This window comes from Trichomycterus rosablanca, chromosome 24 (assembly GCF_030014385.1).
Source record: "Trichomycterus rosablanca isolate fTriRos1 chromosome 24, fTriRos1.hap1, whole genome shotgun sequence".
NCBI classification, from domain to species: Eukaryota; Metazoa; Chordata; class Actinopteri; order Siluriformes; family Trichomycteridae; genus Trichomycterus; species Trichomycterus rosablanca.
The window spans coordinates 9,448,988-9,476,457 of record NC_086011.1 but is presented as its reverse complement, the minus strand read 5'-3'; the positions used below and the strand labels follow the sequence as shown (position 1 = coordinate 9,476,457).

General features: G+C 39.6%; 1 protein-coding gene across 1 annotated transcript in view; it reads left to right on the top strand.

Moving 5' to 3' along the window:
- Positions 1–27,470, top strand: part of foxp4 (forkhead box P4) — a 201,205-nt gene that overhangs the window by 61,955 nt on the left and 111,780 nt on the right. Inside the window, exon 2 of the mRNA XM_062986129.1 lies at positions 5,653–5,830. Within this exon, the coding sequence (XP_062842199.1) occupies positions 5,663–5,830 (168 nt within the window). The 5' untranslated portion in view covers positions 5,653–5,662. The remainder of the gene's footprint in view (positions 1–5,652; positions 5,831–27,470) is intronic.

Below are 27,470 nucleotides of genomic sequence, written 5' to 3'. Positions count from 1 at the left end.
AAACACCTTATATAAAACTTAATAATTAGAAGGGCTGTCTACATACTTTTGGTCCTACAAAGTGTTGGCAGGCCACCAAGGGTGGCAGTAGTTTCTATACCTTGAACAGTCAGCTGGATTTTACTAAGGGTTTAAAGTGTGGCCACCTATTAAGACATTTCCTGCAAGGGAGGCATGGCACCCTTTGCCTACCTGGCACAAAGTAGGAGGAAAAGCAAGCAACAAGAAAAAAAGAATCCCAAAAAACGACTAGATGTCTGGGCGTCCGCTGGAAGCTGCCCTTTTCATTCTGGAAAGAGCAGCATTTAAACATGAATGATATAAACTGTGGTTAGTTTCACCATTTCCTGAGCTTGTTTTGCGAACATAACTTCCCTAAATTACAATGCTGGTTTTTTTTTCTTTGTCTCTTCAGCCGTGCTCTTTTGGACCCGAGCGGCTTAGTCGCCAGGTATTTATTTATTCTCCCGGTTGCTGTTTGCCCTAGCAACTCTTAGGATCTGCAGTATAAACAGCTCTTGACGGGAGGCTAGGCGAGCTTTCAGGTCGCTGGATTCAGCCTCTGTACTTGCAGAAACAGGATAGAGGATGAATCACGGGCCCCTCCACCCTTTCGTGCAAGTGCCAAAGAAAATCTGCTGATAGGAGAAGTTTAGGAGAGAAATTAAAAAAAAAAAAGCTTCCAGCGCGTGGACAAATACGTAGCGTTACCGTAAATAGTCGCTGGTTTGTTCTGGTTTTTTTTTTCTCTTTCTCACAACAAGCTGATTGATTTTTGACTCCCTGAAGCAAAAGGCAAGTTCAGTCCTATTTCTCTTAAATTAAAAGGCAAATGGGGGTTTTTATTTGCCTTCAAACCCTGCATTCTTTATCTCCTTGATCTGAAGAAAAATGCCCCCTCCGCTAGGGTTCCACCGCTAGGGTTTACACCCCTGGGAGGGGAGACATGCATCTCTCAATATTCTTCGAGGTCAAAGTTCAGGTGAAAAAATAAAATAGGGAAACTCGAACGAGACCCAGCCTGTCTTGGCACCGGTCGAGCCTGCCAAAAACAATTACAAGACTCCGCGAAACTAGCGTCTCCCGGCTGTAATCAAGGTTTCCCAGCCGCTGATTTATTGGCCCGTTTTTTCTTTTTCACGACCTCCCATTATGGCTACGATCTATGCCCATTACTGGATATGACAGGGCTTTTCGTGCATGCCTGCACCTCTGGCTGCTGCTGTCACCTTGGCAGATGTGATCAGCTTTTGGCCCCCACGTTGCTTTGGAAAGGTTCCTGGAGTGGAAGTCGGTTTTATAAAGCACACTAGGTATTGCCAAAAGTTTAGCTGCAGAGACAATCGATTTCAACTCGGGGTATCTATTTACTGTACACCGTCTGCAGGTCGGACATGGAAGAATAAAAATGATTGCACCATTGATAAGGTTACATGTTGACTATATTAGTAAATGCATTTTCAAGGTGTTAGGGTGCTACAATATACAGCTAGAATATACAGCATTTTCTCCCAATTTAATGATGCCAATTAGTCTACAGCTGCTGGGGACCTCAACACGTCTGCAGTCCGCTGACCCCTTCATATTCGCCCATACTTCAATGGATTCTTGTGAGGCGAGTCTTGCGCATGGAGAGTCACTCACTGATCACCGCGTTCCTCCACTTCTGAACAGGCGCCTTGGGCTACTAACCAGGGTCCTTAGACAGCACTTTTTTCAGGCCGGTTTCTTCCCACCAAGGATACTAGTGGCCCATTTTGTCTCTTGCAGACATGGTCTCCTCCTTTAGTAAAGCTTTCCATTGGATTTTGGACTGTCTGTCTGCTGCTGGACAATGCCTATTCCAAAAGGGTTTAAAGTCAGTGTTCTGTGCAGACCACTGGCCATCTTTTTTTATCTTTTATTTAATCGGTTTTCTTTTTTATGGGTATTAAGATATATTTAAAAATTGTAAGTTAAATGGATAATGTAAGCAATATTAATAAAATAAATATAATAAAATTTTATTAATTATATAATTAATAAATAAATAGCAAACCATCCTGTTATTTTTTATTTTTTATTCTTGAAACAGGAAACAAACAAAACGAACAAAAAATAAATTTAGATGTCATTTTTTATTTATTTATTTTTATTTTTTATTTTTTATGGGTATAAAGATATATTAAAAAAAAAATCTAAATGGATAATGTATGCAATATTAATATTAATAAAATTAATACAATAAAATGAAATAACATAAATAAATAAATAGCAATTAATTCTTATATTTTTATTCTTGCCTTGTATTCAGGGGTCATGAAACGGGAAACAAACAAAACAAACAAAAGATTAATTGAGACATCAGTATTTATTTATTATTTCTTTTATTATTATCTTATTATTTAATTTATTTTTAATGGGCATAAAGATTATTATAATATAAAAAAAAAAATAAAGACATAAATAGCTTAATTATTATATTAATTATTATATGCTTTGTTTGCAGGGGTCATGCTAAAACAGGAAACGAACAAAACGAACAAAACACTGAATTTAGACATGTCATTTTTTATCTAATTATTTAATTTATTTTTCTTTTTTATGGGTATAAAATATATTTAAAAATTATTTTCTAAATGGACAATGTAAGCAATATTAATATTAATAAAAGAAAAAAAATGCTAAATTAATAATTAAAAAATAATAATAAATATTGAATAATAATAATAATAATAAAACTGTACTTTTTGAAGAAAATAACTGGCTACCATAAAGTAGAAGTTTAGATTAGCAAAAATTACTTTGTTATAAGGTTCTGGCATAAGGTCCAAACCCACAAAACACCCCGTACTAGCAAATGTATTACTACAAATGAATGATTGTTTGCGGTTAAAATCTTACCAGTATCACAATCCTAATATGCATTTAAACTCGACTGTTTGAGGTTAAGTGACTCGTATATATGAAATCAAATAAATGCGATTTATCAAACCACCCTCATATTGGTTTGCAATCCTGTATAGTCCCGGATACACCAGCATCCCTTTCCGTCATGCCAACTAAGCATGAACGCTTCATTTGATCGCTCTCAATTGCCAAACTTTCACCAGGTGGGTTTAAATGACACGCTTTATGGACCCTGCACTGCGCTGAAAGTCCTGAAAAGTCCTAAACTAACTCTCCGGAACGGAGAACTCCTTTGTTTCAGGTGCCTCGGCTTGTTTTCGACCCGTCCTCTGCTTGCAAGGGCTGTTCTCTATCTGTTAGCGCTGCAGCTGTTGTTGTGGCTGTGGTTACGTTCGCCAGATAGCGGCGGGTACTGATAAATCCGCTCCCACAACAAACACATCCCACCACGGCGGCTGGTATTATTTTATAAATGAATAAGCGCTGGAAACGCGCCAGAAGATATACCAGGCTGTCACCTGTTATCTTGTTTCTTCTCGTTCCACTAATGAAACATTTGCCCCTGATTCCCAGGAGCTAATCATCGCTTGGATGCCTGCCTGGCGTTTTGTTTGACAAGCCTGGAGTTGCACAGGCACAAAGACATAAACAAAAGCAAACAAAATGTATTTTTAAAACTGAGGCAGAAAGACGAGCTTGTGCTTGTTATTAGAAGAGGTACTCGGGTCGCTCTCTCGTCTTTGATGTATTTTTTTTTGTTCATTTTATATTTATTTTTTTATACGAATGTTGCGTCTGGAAGCTCTTGTTGCTCCTCTCCCACGCTCCTCTTCTGCATTCTTGCATCGCTGTTTTTTTGTTTTGTTTGTTTTTTACAAAACAGGTCGAGTTGCCCCATTGATTTCTAATTAAAAGAGAGATGCAGCTGATGCAGCAAATCTGAGCAGCTACTCAGAAATAGATCGTGTATAGTGGAGGAACTTACCATCCTCAGTTTCACTTCTCTGATCAAGACGATCGTACGACAGTTCACACCAGAGTACGGTTCTACCGGGTCTTCATCCCACCTAGCTTTGAAAATGTCTGTGTTGCCGTTAAATCCTGAGTCTTCTTGCATCACTTTCTCTTGAAATTGCATTGTTTAATGCCGTAGTAATTAAAATTATAATTGAATGTTATACAGACTAGCAAGGATCATCCTAAAAAGTAATCAACAATGACAAATAAACAGGTGAATTAAAATAGTTTAGACGTTTTTTGAATATAACATGGGATTCAATTCATAGATTTCCATAAATTGTGAATATACGTATTTTACATTTCTCTATTAAACCCACGTCTTTTGATTCTGGAGCAGCCTGTTTGTTTACATACCTCTTCCATTTTAATGTGTAATTATTTCTGCATTTAATTGATCTAAAAGATTTTTTGATATTTAGTTGGAAAATTTAATAGATCATTTGGATCAATTGTAATAAATAAATAAGTTTGTTTTTTAATTTTTAATTAATTGTATTATTTTATTTTATTTTTTTTATTTAATTTTTAAAATTTTAGTATTTAATTTTTATTTTATTTACTTATTTATTATTTACTTTTTTATTATTTTATAATTTATTTTTTATTTTATCAAATTTTATTTTATTATTTTAATTAATTATTATTTTTTCCGATTCATTTTAAATAACCTTAAAATTACCTTGACTCTAGACAAAACAAAGCAAAAGTACATTAGGAACACATGAATTTGCTTAGTTTGTCTTGCAGGGAAGAGTTTAGAGCTGTTGTTGTTTTGGTAGAACTAAACTTTTGTTAAATTGTTATGCATTGTTCATTGACTTTTTTATTCGTTTTAATAGCTTATTTTTCATAGCAGAAAAGGCGGCGTAATGCCCAAGCTTTAGTGGACAATGTTATTTTTTGTTAAACTGTTAAAAAGAAACTACGAAATGTCATTGGGTCTGTATAACGCCTCCCTTGGACTTGACTCTCAAGAATCAATGTGCTGATATAAACCCATAGTGTGATTTATCAGGGAAAAGGAAGTCTAGGCAATGGTAGCTCAACAGTCATCAGACGAACTAGACCCACCACCAGCAGCTTGCCACTGTTAGACACCTGAGCGAGAACCTTAATTATCAATTACTTGCATTGTATTCGGTCACGATTGTGCCAAACATAATCAAATGCCTTTAATAATAAGTATTATAGGAGTTCATAATAGTTTAGTGATAGGAGCTTGGATGGCTGATATGGTTACATATCATTATTCTAGCCTAGTGGGTAGATCTGCGGGTTTCCAACCGGAAAGTTCTGGTTTTGAATCCCATGGAGCTACTGTTGGACCCTCTCGACTCCAGAGGCACCATGCAATATGTGGATATGTGGGAACAGCATTTCATTGTACTGTACTGTGTATATGTACATATGACAAATAAAGGCATTTTTACAAACACTACCTCAGCTGGCCCTGGCCTATGATTTAAAAGTGCCAGTCATTTTGTTTACTCGGCTTTTCAAGGTCCCTTGGGGTCTTTGAACGTCCTGAGAAATACACACACCACCGAAGCCTCCTATTGTCAAAGGCCGCAGCGTACGCAGTTCGTCGTTGGGTTCGTGTTTGCATTGTTGTTGTGAAACTTGTAGCGCTGGGAGGGTTCAAGTCTCAGCAAGCGAACGTTTTCAGCACTGGGAACCATTCGTGGTCAATTAATTTTGTTTGGTTTAACCCCCCTCTTCTCCTCTTTGTCCCTGTTCACCTAGGTGCCACGTGATGATGGTAGAATCAGCAACTGAGACCATTCGAACGGTGTCCTCCAACCAAAATGGAGTCAGCAGTCTAAGCAGCCAACCGGATGCTGGAGGAAGAGAGGGCGGATCCAACGGCGATGCCAATGGGGAGATTAGCCCTGTTGATTTACTGCACCTTCAACAGCAGCAGGTGTGTGAGCGTTCTATGTGTGTGTGTTCACTTTTATTGGACCTTTTATTTTTTTTATTTTATTTTTTTTATCAGGAAACTGTTGTGTGCTGTTAATTTTGTCTTGTGCAACTTTTTTGCTTGTGTAATATATGTGTAATATATAAACAGCCGAGAAGCAAACTGGGCAGTTTACGTTACGGCCCGTTGGCATTTCATGCAGCACATTGTGCAACTTTACTATCGCACGCTTGATTATACAGTTGGTTTCCTTATCCCTCAGGTTAGGCATTATCTCGGCCTTATCGCAAGAGTGTGTTAAGTAAATATTCTACAACAGCCAGGCATTCACATATTTTTGAAAGAAGTTGATAGGAAACAATGCATGTCTGTACTTGTGACAAAATTTGCTTTGTGTAATATAATACAAAAGCAATACATCATAAATCTACTTCATTTAACTGTTAGAATGCAGAATCCAACTTCTTTCAATGGTTATTAGTATAATTACAGGTTGGATTTAAATTACTTCACCTTTTTTTGCTATACGCTTAAGAAGCACTTTATTAGATATGCCTATCTGGTACTCGGCCATAACATTGAAACCACCTTTGTGTTTCTACTGTCCATTGTATCAGCTCCACTTACCATATAGGAACACTTCGTAGTTCTACAATTGCTGAATATAGTCCATCTGTTTCTCTGCATGCTTTGTTAGCCTCCTTTCATGCTGTTCTTCGATGGTCAGGACTCTCCCTGGACCACTACAGAATAGGTATTATTTAGGTGGTGGGTCATTCTCAGCACTGCAGTGACACTGACATGGTGGTGGTGTGTTAGTGTGTGTTGTGCTGGTATGAGTGGATAAGACACAGCAGCACTGATGGAGTTTTTAAACACCTCACTGTCACTGCTGGACTGAGAACAGTCCACCAGCCAACAGTGCCCAGTAGGCATCGTCTAGTGACCACTGAAGAAGGTCTAGAAGATTACCAACTCAAACAGCAGCAATAGATGAGCGATCGTCTGTCGCTCCTACCAACTAGGTAGGAGTGTCTAATAGAGTGGACAGTTAGTGGACACAGTATTTAAAAACTGCAACACCACTGCTGTGTCTGATCCACTCATACCAGCACAACACACACTAACACACCACCACCATATCAGTGTCACTGCAGTGCTGAGAATGATCCACCACCTAAATAATACCTGCTCTGTGGTGGTCCTGTGAGGGTCCTGACCATTGAAGAACAGGGTGAAAGCAGTCTAAAACAGTATGTAGATAAACGGATGGACTACAGTCAGTAATTGTAGAACTACAAAGTGCATGGTACAGGTCCTTCTCAAAAAATTAGCATATTGTGATAAAGTTCATTATTTTCCATAATGTAATGATAAAAATTAAACTTTCATATATTTTAGACTCATTGCACACCAACTGAAATATTTCAGGTCTTTTATTGTTTTAATACTGATGATTTTGGCATACAGCTCATGAAAACCCAAAATTCCTATCTCAAAAAATTAGCATATTTCATCCGACCAATAAAAGAAAAGTGTTTTTAATACAAAAAAAGTCAACCTTCAAATAATTATGTTCAGTTATGCACTCAATACTTGGTCGGGAATCCTTTTGCAGAAATGACTGCTTCAATGCGGCGTGGCATGGAGGCAATCAGCCTGTGGCACTGCTGAGGTGTTATGGAGGCCCAGGATGCTTCGATAGCGGCCTTAAGCTCATCCAGAGTGTTGGGTCTTGTGTCTCTCAACTTTCTCTTCACAATATCCCACAGATTCTCTATGGGGTTCAGGTCAGGAGAGTTGGCAGGCCAATTGAGCACAGTAATACCATGGTCAGTAAACCATTCACCAGTGGTTTTGGCACTGTGAGCAGGTGCCAGGTCGTGCTGAAAAATGAAATCTTCATCTCCATAAAGCTTTTCAGCAGATGGAAGCATGAAGTGCTCCAAAATCTCCTGATAGCTAGTTGCATTGACCCTGCCCTTGATAAAACACAGTGGACCAACACCAGCAGCTGACATGGCACCCCAGACCATCACTGACTGTGGGTACTTGACACTGGACTTCAGGCATTTTGGCATTTCCTTCTCCCCAGTCTTCCTCCAGACTCTGGCACCTTGATTTCCGAATGACATGCAAAATTTGCTTTAATCCGAAAACAGTACTTTGGACCACTGAGCAACAGTCCAGTGCTGCTGTTTTTGGTTCAAAAGTGGCTTGACCTGGGGAATGCGGCACCTGTATCCCATTTCCTGCACACGCCTGTGCACGGTGGCTCTGGATGTTTCTACTCCAGACTCAGTCCACTGCTTCCGCAGGTCCCCCAAGGTCTGGAATCGGCCCTTCTCCACAATCTTCCTCAGGGTCCGGTCACCTCTTCTCGTTGTGCAGCGTTTTCTGCCACACTTTTTCCTTCCCACAGACTTCCCACTGAGGTGCCTTGATACAGCACTTTGGGAACAGCCTATTCGTTCAGAAATTTCTTTCTGTGTCTTACCCTCTTGCTTGAGGGTGTCAATGATGGCCTTCTGGACAGCAGTCAGGTCGGCAGTCTTACCCATGATTGCAGTTTTGAGTAATGAACCAGGCTGGGAGTTTTTAAAAGCCTCAGGAATCTTTTGCAGGTGTTTAGAGTTAATTCGTTGATTCAGATGATTAGGTTAATAGCTCGTTTAGAGAACCTTTTCATGATATGCTAATTTTTTGAGATAGGAATTTTGGGTTTTCATGAGCTGTATGCCAAAATCATCAGTATTAAAACAATAAAAGACCTGAAATATTTCAGTTGGTGTGCAATGAATCTAAAATATATGAAAGTTTAATTTTTATCATTACATTATGGAAAATAATGAACTTTATCACAATATGCTAATTTTTTGAGAAGGACCTGTATATGGTAAGTGGAGCTGATGAAATGGACAGTGAGTGTGGAAACAAGGAGGTGGTTTTAATGTTATGGCTGATGGGTGTATATGCATTAATTATATGCAACACCTACAATACAGATACATAGTTGGAATTGCAATTTCAGACTGTAGCCCTTCTGTTTTTCTGTACACTTTGCCCCCCTAACTGTTCCTCAATAATAAAGGAACGGGACCTCCATAGAAGCTGGCTTCTCAACACTGTACCCTAACCCTATCCCTAACCCCGCATTCTGCTCTCCTATTCATACCAGACCTGTTTTGGTGATTTTTTTTTTTATTAATCTGGCAACCTGGAGAAATTATTTCTCAGCAGGACATGACATTAGGTCTGTACAAGAGGAACCTGGTTAGCACAGGTGATCCTGGGTCCAAAATGACTCCACCAGTGGTGGTGGAGTACAGAAAATATAGAATTTCCTTGTCAACAAGTTGAATTCTGTGCAGTTAATCTTTTTGTGGGCTTGTTCTTACTACTGGAATTGCAATTACTGTGCAAAATGTGCATCAGATTAGTACCTGGTTGTCGATTATACAGACTTGCTAAGCACTGAGGTAATTGCTTTATGGTTAGATGCCTGAAAATAGCTGTAGTCAGGTCGGCTGTATATATTTTTATATATTTATTATTGTTATTATTTTCAATATTCTGCAAATTAAGCATTTACTTTTATTCCTGTCCCATTTATGTGATTTAAAACAACAATTCTAAAGTACTTCTTTAATTTTGCAAGTGACACATTGACTTTGGAGACACGTCAGCACAAATAACGTAGCATTTTATTTATTTTTTTGCTTTAGCCTCTGCGTCAGTGTCTTCCCTGTCCAGCGTGTCAGCTGGAATTTCCTCGCCGCTTCCCGGACGTTCTTGGCCGAGATCCTCGCACTTTTCGTTCGCGCCATCCCCCGCTAAACACAGGCCAGGCGTTCTCACTTACGTCTTGCAACAGAAGCCGAACGTTACCGCGTTCTGATAACACAAAGCATGGCAGCGAGCCTTCCGAACGTCCACGATTCGAACGAAATGCAAACAAACGATGGCGGTTTGGATTCAGCTCGGTTATTGAATTGAAAAAAAAAAAGAACCCAAGATGTAAACGTATGAGTCACAAACATATGACAGACATATGGGAGTCGATACCAGTAAACGCAAAAGTCATCAGCGTCTATTAGCAGCCTTCAGACAGCCAGAAGTTTAAAACTTACCAGATGGCCTGTAGTCTGAGGACTTGTATTGAAAGAAATGGTAAAAAAAAAAAATTGAAATTGAGGAAATGTATACAGAGAAGGGTAGAGAAACCAAACCTTCACATGTTCCTGCTCCTGTAAATTGGAATAAGCACACGGAATTTTAATGAAGGTAATTGACGTGAATTGCGTTTCCTTTTTAGTCCTCTTCTGGCGCACGCGGTGCCTCACAAAGTACCGGCGAGAGGCTTTACCTCAGACAAGCGGGCCTTTCTTCCATCCCCGGTCTGTGTTATTGCACCTGTGTGTGGCCACGTGAGCCAAAGCCTTTAATTAGAACGAGAAACGGCTAGTTGCTTTCTCTCCAAACCGTTTCCAATTTTAAACAGATGCCATCCGCAAGTACCCATTTTTTTTTCTTCTTCTTGTGAACACTTTCTTGCTCTTGTTGTTTTCTTAGTGCTTACATGGTTGAAGATGACTTTTTTTTTTAAATGGCTAGTTTGTAGATGGTAAAAAAAATACTGTTAAAATACTGTACGATCTAACTGACAAGCTACTAGATGGCTGTATGTGCAGGTACAAACATCAAAAGAACAGTACAGACCTTAATGCTAGACTCCTACAATGAATAGGTTTCACAAATTTTATCCTGATGGAATCAAGTTCTTCCAGGATGCCTCCAAATTTGCCCAAATGCAGCTTGTCTTTGTCAATTTATACCAATGTCTACCAGATCTTTTAGTACATTCAATTATTTGTATGTATAAATAATTTAATAAATAAATTAAAATAAAATAATAATAAGTAAATAAATAAAACAAACAAGTAAATAAAACAAATAAATAAATGCAATAAATAAATAAATAAATAAATAAATAGAAAAAAATAATAAATAAAACAAATAAATAAAATAAATAAATAGAAAAAATAAAAATCAAATAAATGTCTACCAGATCTTTTAGTACATTCAGTTATTTGATAATAAATCTAATTGAAAATGAAAGATTTTATGATTTAATTATAATTATATTATTTGTAATCTATTATAAAAAAGGCTAGTAAATAATAAAAATTAATTTAGACCCGCGTTCAAATTTCTACTGCATAGCTTCAATATGTAACTGAACTTTGCTTCAAGATTTCAGAAGAAGAAAAACGCAACACAAATTATTTATTTTATTGATATATATTTATATAATTATTATTATTTTTTTTAGGATTTTAACGTCATGTTTTACACTTTGGTTACATTCAAGACAGAAACGGTAGTTATTCGCCACACTGGACTGGTATTTTGTATCTCCAATTCACCTCACTTGCATGTCTTTGGACTGTGGAAGGAAACCGGAGCTCCCGGAGAAAACCCACACAGACACGGGGAGAACGCAAACTCAACACAGAAAGGACCCGGACCGCGCCACCTAGGCATCGCATCAAACTCATGACCTTCTTGCTGTGACAGTGCTTCCCACTTGGCCTCCGTGCCCAGACCTTAATGCTAGACTCCTACTATGAAAAGGTTTGGTGACTCCAGGTTTCAAATCAAAACAAATTTTCAACTAACCAATCAACTAATTCTGTCTTGATAGAACCAGTTCCTTCCAGGATCTCAATGCCTTCAAATTACGAAGCCCAAATACAATATGTCAGCTTCTGTTTATCTAATTGTACCAAAGTTGGACAGGTCTTTTAGTATGTTCAATGGTGTAAATAAAAATTAAATAACTGCTGTAAACAGGCTAGTAATTATTAAACAGTAATCATCAGGTTTTAAATGCTAATTTCTGCTGTGTATCTCCAGTATAAGATAAGATTCCTTTATTGATCCCCATGGGGGAAATTCGAGTTTTTTTTTTTGTTTTTTTTTGTTTACCAATCTTACAGATGTCAAATATTACTTTTAATATGTGACTAAACTTTGCCTTAATATTACAAAAGAGGAAGAATGAAACAACAAAATGTAGTTTTAACTAGTATTAACTAATTAATTTAGTGGACCAGTCACCAAAGAAACAAAAGTTTAGGTTCTTTCTAGAGTCAAAAAGATCCAAATGAGTCTTTTAGGACATTTTGGAATGAAGCCCTGCCAGTGCAAGGACTACATACCACATTACATTATCATACAAAGGTTTTGTTATTGGTTGTGAGGGGCAGTTGTAGCTCAGTGGATTACGTACTGGGATAGTAGTACACTTTGTCCCCCTAACTGTTCCTCAATAATCAAGGAACGGGACGTTCATGGAAGCTGGCTTCTCAACACTGTACCCTAACCCTAACCCTATCCCTAACCCCGACTTCCACTCTTCTATCATACCAGACCTGTTTTGGTGCTTTTTTTAATTACATCTGGCAACCCAGATAAATTTTCTCTTAGCAGAACATGACATTAGGTCTGTACAAGAGGAACCTGGTTTGCACAGATGATCCTGGTTTCAAAATGATTCCAAGTCTTGTGTCTAAGGAAGGGTAGGCTGTATGGGGAATCCTTACTCGTACTGTCTGGTCAATGTGCTGACACCAGTGGTAGAGGAGTACAGAGATGGTAGTACTAATAGGTTTGCCAGTTGCAAGTTCACATCCCACCATTACAAAGTTGCCTTTGTTGGGTGTCTGAGCAAGGCTCTTAACCCTCAGTTGCTTGAATTGCGTTCAGTCATAGTTGTAGGTCACTTTGATCTGCTAAATGCAGCAAATTTCTAAAAAAGAGTCACTTACTAGTTCCATCATGAGTATATTTGAAATGGGAACCAGCACAGTCATTATAATATGCTGTACACCAACTGTACAAGTTACATTAAAAGTTAAATAAGTGTGTGTGTGTGTGTGTGTATTTATATATGGGCGTGGGTGTGTATCTGTAAAAGATTTCATTTCCCCAAGCCCTTGGGGTGGCTTGTAAGAAGCTCGCTACACCTGCTCATCCCCTGTTTCATTTTTTTTTGTTTTTATCATAGATTTTTTTATGAACTGTCTCCTGACTCTCCCTGATGATGGAGATTTAGGAACCCCCTCAGGGTGCCTCTTTGAACGGCTGTCACTTTTGATGTTGGAAGCGTACCAATGCACAAATGGTTTCATTAACCACTTAGCTCCTTTAGAAACAGGTAACAGGGGTGAAAGATACTGCACTGGATTAAAAATTTATATACAGAGTGACTGGTGCTCATTCAGAAAACCAGCAGGCCTAATTGGGCCTGTTATGATTACGGCATTTTACAAACGTGGCTTGGGTGGTGCAGTGGTTTATTGCAAAGGTTTGGGTTTGAATCTCGGTAGGCATATGGACCACAAATGGGCCAGTTGTGCGAATTTGCGGATATCCCTGGCTGTGTCTGAGGGCAATGTGAATGAATTGGCACACCGTGCTGGGTATTCCAGCCTTGTGCCCAGTGTTTCCTGACCCTTAGCAGAAAAAAAATGGAATGAAAATTTAAAAATAAAATGGGTCTTTCTCTTGATTTTATCATAAATAAATAAATAAATAAATATGTTATTGAATTAATTAATTAAAAATAATAATAATAATTAATTAAATAAAAGACATAAATAAAATAAATAAATAGGAAAAAAATTAAACAAATAAATTAAATAAATAAATAGAAACATCAAATAAATAATCAAATAATAATAAAATAAAAAACACATTAAAAACAATTGTATTAAAATACAAAGAGGTTCATGGCATTAGTTCTGTTTTGAAATGGGAAAACACTAATCAGGTAGATTAATTCTTTTTATTAGACAGTGTTCACCCATGGGGGACATGTCCCTCCAATATAGAGTATTTCGTGATTACGGCCTTGTAGTATGAAATAAACAATAAGCCGACTCATTGATAAGAAGATATGTTGCCAAATATGTTAAAACTCATAATTTTTGAATTGATTATGGGAGTTTTGTAATCAAATGATTTAATAACGAATCTGGTGTTTGCCAGCACGTAAAAATGTAGGATTGTCGAAGTGGGCGAGTAATTGAAGCCATCTGTAAGAATTTACGCTCACCTAAAATAATCGCAATTAGGCAATTATGCAATGATTGGAACAGACCTACCAGTTTGACCACCTCGAGCTGAACCGCTATGTAATCAGGTGTAGTCTGATGTAGTGTTTTAATATGGGACGCAATTATAACTGGTCTGTCCGGGTTCCAAGTTTTACCCAAGACCTCACCAGCTATCCCAGTCTACTTGGCTTAAATAAATAATTAGAAGCAGAAAACACACAATTCTATACTATTTAATGTTAGAATCTTACAAAGTACTAGTCAGGGTGTTGGGTAGGCAATTTAAGCTTTAACTTTACCTTATATTTTAGACAGAATTGTTGATTTATTTTGGTTTTATGTTCATGGTTGTTGTATTGTATGAGATGAGATGAGATGAAATGAGATGAGGGTTAGGGTTTGGGTCCAAAGAGGCCAAATAAATTAAATTCTGCCCTCAGTCAAATAGTTGTAACTTGGCAATGGTGTGTTTAATCCGGCAACGTTTTGATTTCTAGAACAGAACCTTACCTGCTGACCTACTACCGCCCTCAAGGCCATCTCAAGTAAGTTTTAAGTAAGCATAGGGTGTTGGAACGATCTACAGTTGACTAGGCCATGCAAGCTTCACCTTCACCTTATATTTAAGACAGAATTGTTGAGTTTTTTTGGTTTTATGGTTGCGGTTGTTGTATTGCATTGTATTGTATATGATGAGGATTAGGGTTTGAATTTGGGGCCAAAGAGGCCAAAGAAATTAAATTCTACCATCGATCTAACAGTAGCAACTTGGCAATATTGGGAATTAACCCGGCAACCTTTTGATTGAACAGAACCTTACCTGCTGACCTACTACTGCCCTTAAGGCCATCTCAAGTAATTTTTTGCCTATTGTTTCTTGTGTAGCTGTTGTTCCTGTTGCTTTTGGGTCATCCTGCAACTATTTTCAATAGACTCTTGGGCTTCCTACATTAGGAGATGATTATATCAGCTTTCTATTTCCGATTTATCAAAGGAATTGTTCAAGGTCAAAAGACAATCTGAATTAGATGTATGCAAAACACACAAACACACACACACACACACACACACACACACACACACACACACACACATATATACAACTTCCTCTCAGCTTCTTCAAACTCGTAATGTCGGTTGAAGTTAAGATCCGTTTATGCTTTGTTTCACTTCTCTCTGACTCACCTAAGAAAAGCAAAAACAAAGATTGCCACAGATTTCTAAGGAAGCTTCTCCAGACCACCGACTCACACACACACACACACACACACACACACACACACACACACACACAAACACACAAACAAACACAGACACACACTTACTCACCAATCTGTTAACATATACTCACTCAGTCACTCCTTAGTGACTCCCACTTTCTGTTCTCCACTCCTTCCAGTACTGTTACTTCTTATATTCGCCTTCCTTTCCTTACCAACCCTACGCTCTGTTACCTGGATGCACTGGTGTGGTGGAGCTTAGGAATGCACCAGAGTTGAAAAAGAAAAAAAAGAAAAATGGACACGACGTTCCTCTCCGTGGGCCTCTCCGGAGCCTAGGAGAAATCACAGACATCTCAGGAGCCGTCGGAGACCGCAACAAATAAACAGAGGTCCCGGAGAGCAGTGGAAAGACAGAAAAGGTGGGGGGTTGATGTAGAAATACAGCAGGGTGAGTCAGAGGTAAAGAAAAAGATAGGGTATGTTGTGGGAAAGAGTATAGAATGAAGGAGTTTATTAATAAGCGAGGCATACTTGAGGAATAACTAGGGGGTTAAAACTTTAGGTTGTAATACCACAGCTACCTGTATTGATGTTATCGACCTGTTTGCAGGTCTATATCTACCTGTTTCAGTATGGTAGGTACCCCTCTCTGTGCCACATGCCCCTTTTCCTCTGATATGGTTAATTTTTAAATCCATGATCCAACATTTAGTGGTTGTTTCTGCAGCCAAGTGACTTCTACTGTACCCAAGTACCTGTGCTAATTTTGGTTACGCTTCTTGACCAGGGATCAAGAATACCCAAAACGGGCTGTGCAACGGCTACAGAAAAGACCACTTCAGTGGGGCAGACCAATCAAACCATTTACCATTGCTTATTTGCCTATGAACATCTAGTGGAAATCTCCTTAACAACCTCACCTCCTATTTTCACCCTTGTGCAATTGGAAACAGACAATAGCCTATTAGATACATTATGGATAGTTCTGGATTTGGATGCCTACCGTACTGCACTGTAGGGTACTATGCAATGGAAAAGGGGCAATAGATACCTACTCCAGCACCAAAAATCCCAATGGTGCTTACTTTATAGTAAGTCCTCTAGATAGAAACCAGTTCTGTTCCTGAGAGTGGGTTCAAAAGTTAGCCTAAGCATCCAGCTGAAGAGCCTCCAACATCTGTCTTGCTTACCAATGTTGAGCTAGCCTACGTATCAAGTCATTGATGACTCTAGGGGTGTCTTCGAAAAGCTAGGGAGCTGTCTACATAGACAGCATTTTACGTCATTCTGTGCGCGCTCCCGAGAAGGAGGCTGTTCGAAATCCTAGATGCCTTAAAATCCTCACTTCTGAGGCATCTTAATATTTCAATGTTATTTTGGCTCAAGAACGAGTGAGCATCCGACGCTGCCTTAGTGATCAAGGCAATCCCAGCATTCATTGCGGGTCGGGTGCTCTTCTCTCACAGAAAAATAAACATGGCTGACGGGGCGGAGAAACGAATGGAGTTATTTTCAAACGTAAATAAAATATTACTGATTTTTAACTTGTATAAACTTGTACCGAGTGTTTTTATTTGCAAGTTCGGGCTTGTCAGGAAATTTAACCGTTATCGGTACATGAAGGAATCAGAGTTAGAATCGGAATCGGAGTTGCTGAAATACAAATGATTCCCAACCTTTTTTGCAGAGGGTTTGAATCCCTTCTGCCATTCAGTCTAAATGTGTATTGTGGTGTAATTTGTTGAAATATTGCTATTATATCTGGCAACCCGTATAAAAAGATGAGTCTAAGTCAACCGGAGAAGTGTGGATTGATAGAAGAAGGGCATGTGGGCAGAGAGGGTAAAAGAAAAGAGCGGAATGGTAGTGAGAGAACAAAAAGAGAGAGGGGTCGAAGTGGAGCAAGAAAGGGAACGAAGGAGGGGGAAGAAAGTGTAATACTGAGACGTGTCAAGAAAGGCCGGGGGCCCCCCTGAGGAATGTTTCTTGTCTGCTTCACAACCCCAAAAGCAGAAAAAAATCCTTTTGCTGAAGGGGGGTGGAGGACAGGAGAATAAGAGAAAAAAAAACAAGAGTGCACACTGGTGAAGTCCTTATAGGATTTCATCCCCTTGTTCCACAAGCCAAGGGTCTTCTCTAAGCTCGTCGTCTTTTCTCTACCATGAGTGTACTTCACTTCAGAATACCTCATTCACTGCTTTACCTGCGTTTGACCCGCAAGGATTATGCCATGTCTCCTGCTCCCAACAGCAGTTTTGTTTCAAAGCTGGCAATCAGACGGGACGTGTTCCAAATGACGCGTTGCAAGTTACAAACAGGGACCTGAGTGCTTCTGCGAAGCTTCACGTAGCCCCTTCTTGAGCTGCCTGCCTTTATTTGTGTGTACGTGTGTCTGGATCTGACGAAAACCAGGTGCCCGACTATTTCTTGGGTTTCCTTTTTTTGTTGCTCTACTTTGTTGCTGCCTACTTTCTTAAAGTGCCATCACTAAAAGCTACCACACAGTTTTGGGTATCAATAAACCTGCCATGCCTCCTCGTACTTTTAATTCTGTAGGCAAAAGTGTGTAGACACCTGTTCAAACTGATTTTACAGTATAAGAACTCATCCATGTAAGTAGTAAGTAGTAGCAACGGACATTGGAAGCCTAGTGGGTAGAGCTGTGGGTTAGGTAATCGAACCAGGGAATCAGTTAGAATCGATAAGCAGAATCGGAATCGCTGAAATACAAATGATTCCCAACCCTATTTCCAGTCTTGTTCCATTTATTCCAAAAAATAGGTTGCCAACTAGAGGGTTGAGGGTTTGAATCCCTTCTGCCATTCAGCCACTAGACCCTTAAGCAAAGACCTCTACCGTGCAATGGTTGCCCCTGCGCTCTGACCCCATCAGTCAGTTGGTGTTATAAAAAAAAAAAAAAAAAAAAAACACTTTCAATATTTGTGAGCTTCTTTGAATGTACAGTATATCATGGCACATATCTGGCAACCCAAATAAACAGATGTGTCAAAGTCAACCCAGGAGAGAGCTGTGGATCGACAAAAAATAGGGCAGATATGGGGCATATGGGCAGAGAGGGTAGAATGGGAGTGTGGAAAAGGGAGTGTTTGGTCAAATGGAGCAAGAACAGGAATGACGGACTATATTAAGATACACCACATGGACAAAAGTAAAATTGGTCTTTGATATTTAGTAATAGGACTGGAATCAGAATCGCTAAAATACAAATGACTCCCAACCCTATTCTCAGTCTTGTTCCATTTATTCCGTATTGCCTTGGGAAGCAGTTCGGAATTTCGAGGACTAGTTGACCAGCTGACTAGTAGCTTCTTATAAGGTGCCATAATAAGTTAGAGCCACCAGTTAGAAAGTCATACTTTTGGTTGTGTAGTGTATCACTGTTGATTGATGGTTGTTGGTTGAGGTCTTGCCATTAAATCAAATACCGTATCATTATATTGTATCGTCCACCCCTAGTTGCACATCAGCTAGAAGCTCTCTTGGCAAGCCAGCTATTAAAATAGAAAGAGAGCAGGACAAGAGACATACATTGCTATTTTTCTCTAGGAGTACCACTCAACCGAAACTGAAAAGAAAAAGGAGGATGAGGGGGTGGCACCGACTCACTTTTTGTACCACTAAACACAGCATATGCTCATAATAGTGGCTAAGAGCTGAATTTGGGCCCCTTTTGTGCAGGATTCTGGGTAAAATAAAGGAGAAAAAGCTGGGTCAAAGGCTGCCAAGGGGTGCAAGGTAATTACTAATGAGTTGTAAAAGAAGTAGTAAAAGGCAAATTTGAGAAAGAGAGGCAGCGAGAGACCGAAGTAGAAAGAGAAAGGAGCTGTTCTGGCCCCTTTGGGACTTCCGGGACTTCCAGGACTTCCAGAGCCGTGGCCAACAGACAGCTTGCTTGCTTTTGGGAGGATTTAAGACGACGCAAGTGGAAGCCATGGATCTCTCGTCTCGCTGCTCGTCGCACAGATGGAGAGACGGAGGGGATGCTTGGCCTCCGTCTCTTTCACTTCCTTTTCTTCTAACGCTCTTACTTTTCTCGTCTCTTCCTTCTGCTTTCACTTTGCTCTGGCACTCTGCTCTTCCATTCACCGGCTTAAAATAACGCAAGGAATTGATTTCTCTTTCTCATCCTGCATTAAGAAGACGTTTAGATTTAAATAAGGCTGAATGACAGCAGTACTTGAGGCATCACTATGACGTATCCAAGACATTAAAGACATCTGGGCAGACTGTAACAAGCCAGTGGGCCTAAGAAGTACCTTTGAGAAGGCCGCTAATTCCCCCTTGGCGTCCAAAATAGGCTAGTGTCACTTTGATTGATGGGGAGACAGAATTGCCATCCCACCCACTCAAAGAGCTGAACCAATTAGTCTTTCCTGGACCCCCTCTTGAACTATGATCTTTAGACGACAGGGCAAAAGGTTTACTCTTGCACCAATCAGAAGCCCCATCATTTTGTATCATGTGACCACCATGTGAGAAGGTATACAGCATTGATTCATACTCATTTTAGTGAGAAGACGTTTACCAAAGTTGTTGATGCCACTGTTAAGTGGCAAGACAGCCAACACACAGTTCCAATCCCAGAAAACAAGAGGACCCTCGACAATGGCATCCTTATTCCACCTAGTTCTGATGATTGTTACATGGCAGCCAAATAATTTACCCTATTTAATCAGGATCCAACTTGCACTATTATACCAAGCTTGGCCTCTCTTTGGTCTGATTACAGCAAGGCAACAGCTGTCTGGTTGACGTCCATGGGCGATCATCACAACCCCCATTGGCTGCAGCAATAGGTATTCCCTGTCTAATTGGGGTACATCCTGGGGCACAGTAGGGGGGATAGGAAAGAAGTTTGGGATTGGACTAGTCTGGTGCACTAAGCCTCCCTTTTCTATTACTACCCTTGGAGCAGTAGCCTCGTTGACACTGGTAGTATTAAAAAGACCATTGTGGTAGGTACCTTTCAAAAGAACTCTGCCCTGAGCAGCTTGGACCTAGAGGGGGCAATGGGGGTGGCATAGAGAAAGAGATTTGTGGCTTCGAGTGAGGCTATAATATCCATTTTTACGAAGGGATGAGTGCTTATAACATTGAATAAATCTAACCCCGCCGGCACGTCGAGAGGTGTCACGGCTTAAAAGCATTCCACGCTTTTAATTGCCAAAGGGCTTATTGTACCTCAGTTAGCCGAAGGGCAAAGGTCATTCTTGGTGGCAGCATGGTGGTAGTATGTGAATGGAGGTTGTTTTCTATCCGCTAAGGTCATCCATGAGACTTTCTAAATGCAAATAGTGCTGCAGACTGGAAGGTTTCCGTTGAGCATTTAAAGGATTCTTGGTTTAGGTGCCAAGGTAGTTGTATTTAACTCGATTTGCATTTTTAACTCGAGACGCTAAATACCCGAGATATATCCAAACATGAAGACGCCATAAATTTAAAGACGGTAATCACAAAATACCGCACGTTTGATTTACTGCTTTATTTTGCTTTATAAGCAGCGGGGCGAACAAGAATCAATGGCTTTCACATGTGCTCTGTGATGTCCCATATTCTTCATTTAATGATTTTTTCACACGTCGAGTTCTAATTCTGGAATGCAGAGAGGTCATATTTATGGCTGGGTTATAAAACTAATTTATGAGTTTTTCCAGCAAAACCTTCGAAATACTACGAGGGGTCGGGCATTTGCGTGTGCAGCGAGTATACGTATGTCTGTGTGCGGATATACAGTATGTGTGTCTGGAATCTGTCAGTCTTTCTGAAGAAAATAATTTAAGGTTGTGAATATAAAGTCATTTTTACAGTAAATTTTTTGGAACCTGTTGCTTGGCCTGGCGAAAAGCTTTTTATTTAAAACGTTGCACCAAGGCGAGTTTTTAGCCTTGTTTTCCCATTACTGTTGCTAGGATGAGCTAGTTAGTGGGCTAATGTTTGCACAGTGATGTGTTTAGTTAGCTGGCTTAGCTTGTATTTTTGAACAATATTATCCAGGTGGTGCAGCGGAATATTCAGCTACCACACCAGCGCCGAGATTCTGAACTCCTTGATTTGAAACTTGCCGTTGCCACCGGTCAGCTGGGTGGCACCTAGCGGGCATAATTGCCAGTGCTTGCAGCAGACATGTTTCTGCTAGGGCGGGATGACGGGACTATGTGGGTGGGGTCTTCAAACACCATGTAAGGACCCTGATTAGGGTTCCTCTAATCCCAATCCCTTTAGTGCAAGACTGGAAGCAACTGTTGGAAACTGTGTGTGGTCTTAAAGGGGCCTCAAGACACCACATAAGCCAGCCACAGAAAAGCAGCATAGTTCTATGGGCCTGATCTTATTTCATATGGACCAGCTTGTTTTGTACCTCAAGTGTGACTTGCAGTTGAGTTATGCAGTTGAGGCTTCAGTGACAGTTTGGTAGACCTTGGTTTGAACATTTGAACAACTTTACAGCCTCAGCTGTAGCTCCAAGGGATTGAACTCTTGACCTCAGACATGTAAAGCATACACTGTACCGCGGAGTTACATCATTTTATTAAATTCCAAATACTACAAGCTGAGAAGAAAAGGTAGTGAGAATGTCACATGATCAACATTGTGACCATAAGGTGACCAGGAGTGACCAGGTCCAGGTGACCAGAGGTCCCCACTATTGTCATCAGTATTGTGTGAAGTGAACTGGCCTGGCTTGGCCTCCTGACCTCGGAGTCCTGAGAACCAGACTCGGTCAACTCAGTGGCTAACACATGCTTCCAACTTATTTTCATATAATGCCATCCACGTTGAGGCAGTTTATTTATATGAACGATGTGCTGTACATGGCAAAGTCTGCGACTCTTGAAGCACAGGAGGCATCGACTTCCTTCAGTCGCCATGCCGGTTATGAAATTGCCGCTAAATTAAGGGACGTACGGCGTGTTTTAGGAACGATAGGAGAAAACAGGAGGGAGCAGATTTTGATGAGGGAGTGATTAATGCAGCATTCAAAAGGGGAAGGAAATGGAGAAAGGGATCATAGAAAGTGGCGGAAAGAAAGATGGAAAGAGGAAGGGTGTGAATGGAAGAACGGTGGTCGGCAAGTTAGCCGTGGAGTACATTTCCTACAGGATGTTTTCCATGTCGAGTAACCGTGGCCACAACTGACGCTAATTGGCATGCGTTTTTGCTGTCTCAACCCGCCTCAGGTGACGGATTGGAAACACCTCGCTCGGTTACATAAAGATCAAGCACTCTGACCCATTGCCTCCCAAAATTGTTCACATTACGATCTTTCTACTTTCTTTATTCTTTATTCTTTATTCCCTACACTCCACTACTGGCTCACCGGGGAGTTCGGAGAGGGGGGGGGGGGGGGGAAGCAAAGAAGGAAATAAAAAGAAAGAAACGAACCCGGCGACTTTAAAAGATGTTGCCCTGGTAACTGACAAGGGCGAGAGACTCTGAACAATGAAGCTAGGTTTTTTTTTAAAAAGTGTTGCTAATTAGCTTGCTTCTGCTCGCTTTTTGTGTTTGCCATGTTAAAAAAGAGATTAAAGTCAACAAAGAAAAGCACTGGCAAATAGAAGACGGACCTTTTAGAATGCTTATTTTTTTAACCAGTGATAAGTAAGACCATACTATAAGTTTTAGTACTTGAATTATTTAAACATGAAGGAACTGTAGCAAAGCTGGTATTGTGGGTGCCACAGGACAACATGGGTAACAGGAATCTGGGTTTGACCCTCACCTCTGGTCACTGTATGCGAGTCATTTCAATGGCTTTGTGGGTTGCCTTTGAGTGTCTTCTTACCTCTTGAACAAAAGTATTGGGACACGTATCTTAATCCTCGTATTCAGATGTTGCATCGAGTCCCATTGCCACCAGTCAAGGGAAGTTGCAGACCATGTAAAGTTACAGAGCGGGGTCGCCGAATGCTGAGGCACATAGTACACAAAAGTCACCAACACTCTGCTTACTCAATAACTGCTGCGTTCCAAACCCTCTCTGGCATTAACATCAGCACAAAACAATGCCAAGTGTCGAATTGAATGGCGCATACCATGCTGCCACTAGACTCTGGAGCAATGAACACATGTTCTTTAAAGGGATCAATCATGCTTCTCTACTTGGCAGTCTGATAGTCTGAGTTTGGCTTGCCAGGGGAACGTTACCTACCTGACTGCATTGTGCCAACTGTAAAGTTTGGTGGAGGATGGATAATGCTATGGGGTCGCTTTTTAGGGGTTGCTCTAGGCCCATTAGTTCCAGTAAAGGAAAATCTTCCAGCTTTGGGGGAAGTTCAGGGAGGGCTTTTTTTCCATCATGACTCTGCCCTAGTGCACAAAGCAAGGTCCTTGAACACATAGATGGGTGATTTTGACTGGCCTGCACAGAGCCATGACCTCAACCCCATTAAACACCTTTGGGATGAACAAGAACCAGGCCCTCTCGTCCAACAACAGTGTCCGACCTCACAAACGCTCTGCTGGATGAATGGGCACAAATTTCCACAGACAGAAAGTCTTCTCAGTAGAGTGGAAGCTGTTAGATCCAAAGAGATGACCAACTCCATATTAATACCTATAGGTTTAGAATGGGATGTCATAAAAGTTTCCATAGGTGTCCCAAGGTGTACCCTTTGACGAATGGGTGTGCACCCACTCCACCCTGCCTTCACTACAAGAATGCTTTTGTTAGCTGTTAGTACCTCCATAAGCGATAATTGTCACTAATAGAATGGTGGAACAGCAGGTAGTATTTGTGCTGAACAGCTCTGTTGACCCAGGTTCTATCCTCATGTGCATTTTGTCTTAGTTGTTTGTCAAGTTCTTATTGTCTCTGTGTCCATCTGTGTGTTTACTAGGATAAAGTAGTTATTCAATACGAATGAATGAATCATGTACTGTATAGCATGTACAGCTTGCTATCTTAATGGCTTATATTAGCTGGTAATTTAAATAGGGTGGCATTTAATTTATTTACTTTTTATTTACTGATCGTAGATGCTTAGCAGGGTTGGGCTTAGTCAGTACCTAGATGGGAGACCGCCAGGGAATACTGAGTACTGTAAGCCCCATCAAGTATCTATCTATCTATCTATCTATCTATCTATCTATCTATCTATCTATCTATCTATCTATCTATCTATCTATCGGTTCAGTTCAGTCAGTTACATTACTGTACACCATGAAGCAATCCTCACCCCTACTTCTATTTTTAGAAGGATCAAAAATCGGTACCTGGAAGCATACCTATGCTCAAGAATTACTTTCAGACATGCCCAAACATTCAAAACTTGCTAATGCATTGGCATTAGGTTGGGAACAGAAGTGTAAGTGTGAACAAACTTTTTGTAGATATGTATATGAATAAATAAATCAAGAATAAAGTAATAAATTGGATACAATTGGAACAATGGTAACATTTTGTACAGTAGAATTTTTTTTGCTGTCTGGTCTGTGTAGCGATATGAAACGTAGCCTCTCGGCACCGGCTACGTTTCTGCTCGGTAAGATTTATTTCCTCCTAAATCAGGGGTCACCAACACGGTGCCCGCGGGCACCTGGTCGCCCGCAGGGACCACGTGAGTCGCCCGCAGGGCATGTTCCAAAATAGCACTAGTGACTATGGAGCTCCGCCTAAATATTATATTTGTGTTGCTGTTCTTTTTGAATCAATAACACTTGCATTGATGTAGATTTGAAAATGACAAAATACTGAAAATAAAATTTAAAAGACAGAACTGTTTGATGTCTATATGAGCTCTGACCTTGTCTGGGTGCGGAGTTTTAAAACGTGCGCATAACGCTGAGACAAGCGAGCTACGCATGCGCAGCTGCGATGCGAAGCGAGATTGCGGGTTTAAGCCCGAAAAATAATAATTAAAAAAACACAAGAAAAGCGAAAAAAACTTAATATTTTCACAATGATTGGGAGGAATGTGGAGAGACACTTCAGTACGTGTCACTAAAGCTTCCCTGTACATCGCAGATTTTGTTTAAAATCTTACATAACTGATAATAAACATGATTTGTTCTAAAAAGTTGCAAAGATAGTGATAAGTATAAACAGGACAGTATCTGACTGCGGTAAAGTTAGTTTAATATGCAACATTCGTTTGACATTCGATCATTTCGATCTATATAAATGGTTGAAAAAACACCTAACACTCACATTAGTTATGATTTCTTTCACTGATGAAAGTAGGCTAGATACTACAACAACTATTTGATGTTAATTTTAAGATTACATGTATGTATTTACAGAAAGGTTATAATGAAACCTCTGATCAAGCTCCCACTTCAGCTAACGCGTTAGGGACCGTCATCAGACTAACAGAAACGTAGGAGACTGAGAGTATTAATGTCAAACTATTTCTTATCCAAACACATTAAATACTACAAACCATATATTTAAAAAAAACAAAAAACGTTTGTATTTATTTTCCATTAATTTTAAAGTATCAGTAAAGTATGAAAAAATTTGTCAAAAATGTATAGTGGAGATGAATAAATCTATAAAGATCTCAAGAAATTCTTTAGCATTTTTATATACAAAAAATATATCTTCCTCACCTACTACAAACCTTGTTTTTAAATAAGAGTTTTAAAATCTTGTATCATTTCATGAATTAATGTCAAACTATTTTACATACAAAATTAATGTCCCGTACCTCCTACAAACCTTGTTTAAAAAAATCCTTTTAAGTTTATTTTATATTAAAATATAATAAAGATCAGTAAATCCATAATAAGTGTGACGATCATTTGTAAAAAAAGAATTGTGATTTTGATCAAAATGCTACATATGTGCTCATTCATACAAAACTGTCAAGAAAGATATTTACAAAAATATCAAAGATGTGATAGCTCTGACAGATTTAAAATTAATAGAGATAAATAATGTTACATGTTGAAATATATGTTTCCTACCATGGTAAATCATTTTTAATAATTATTCTGAGGAATCATTAACATTAACATATGATCAGACAGTCTCTTCATATATATGAATATTGATAATAATAATAATCCTAATAATGATAATAAAAAAAAAATAATAATAATATCATTAAAGGTGAACCGCGCAACTGTTATTCAGGAAGTTCGTATCACCAAGTAGCCCTTTGTATTATTCAGTAGCCTTGAAGTAGCTCTCGGTCTCGAAAAGGTTGGTGACCCCTATCCTAAATATTTTTAATACACACACAAAAAAACACAAGACTTACACAAACCCACGTTTTCTAACGGTTTGACTCTCATCCAGCCACACACAGCGAGCTCCGAGTTCTGCAGAACCTTTTTAGTCCTCGTGTGTTTTTAAGGCCTCCCTTTATTTTTGAAAGGTCTGCCTGTCTGTCAATACCAGGTGTAAAAAATTTAAATCAAAAACATAAAAGCTTTGCCTTTTTCTTCTAACCAGACGTGCAAGTAATGCGTTTTCTAACGAAGGGTCTCGAATACTCTCGCAGCATTCATCTGTTTAAACAATACTCCATATATTTCTCCAGAGTTCAATTCTGCCGGCATCCTGTGCACGTTATTATTAGCTTTTTTTCCCTCTTTCTTATTAATAACAACACAGAAATGTCTTCCATATGCTCAGTGTGGATGGCAAGTTCTGCTGCTGGTCAGTGCTTTTCTGAGCTGAGGTGGACTGCACAGGGTGTAAAACAGTTTTAAAAAAGCATTGAACCGTAGAGACTGGAGGTAACGGCTTACGAAACGTCCTAACACATCTGTGGTACCCTGGATCACTCTGAGAGCTTGGTGCCAGGTGCCAGGATCTTGAAAAGTCCTTAGTAGGGACTAGTTCATGAAAGGTCACTTTGCTTATTAGTTTCCCTAGCGTTCATAACAAGGATATGAAGCTCTTTTAAGTAGGAGGACTTTGGGTCTGCCTTGCTGCCTACTTCTTATCTAGGCAGCTGCCTAAGTAGAGAGGATTCTAATAAGACATCGAACTCATAGGGCAGGTTATTTGGATGCACTACTTTATGTATCCGCAGTTTAAGCTTACTTAGCCTTATTTGTAGTTTTTTGTGAGAAAAGTTGTGCCGCACTAAATGCTGGGATTGCCTTCACCGCCAAGGAAGCTTTGGATGCTCCCTCATTTTTCACTCAGTCATCATTCAGGTGCCAGGATCTTGAAAAGTCCTAAGTAGGGACTGGTTAATGAAAGGTTGCTTTACTTATTAGTTTCTCTAGCATTCATAACAAGGATATGAAGCTCTTTCAAGTAGGAGGACTTTGGGTCTGCCTTGCTGCCTACTTCTTATCTAGGCAGCTGCCTAAGTAGAGAGG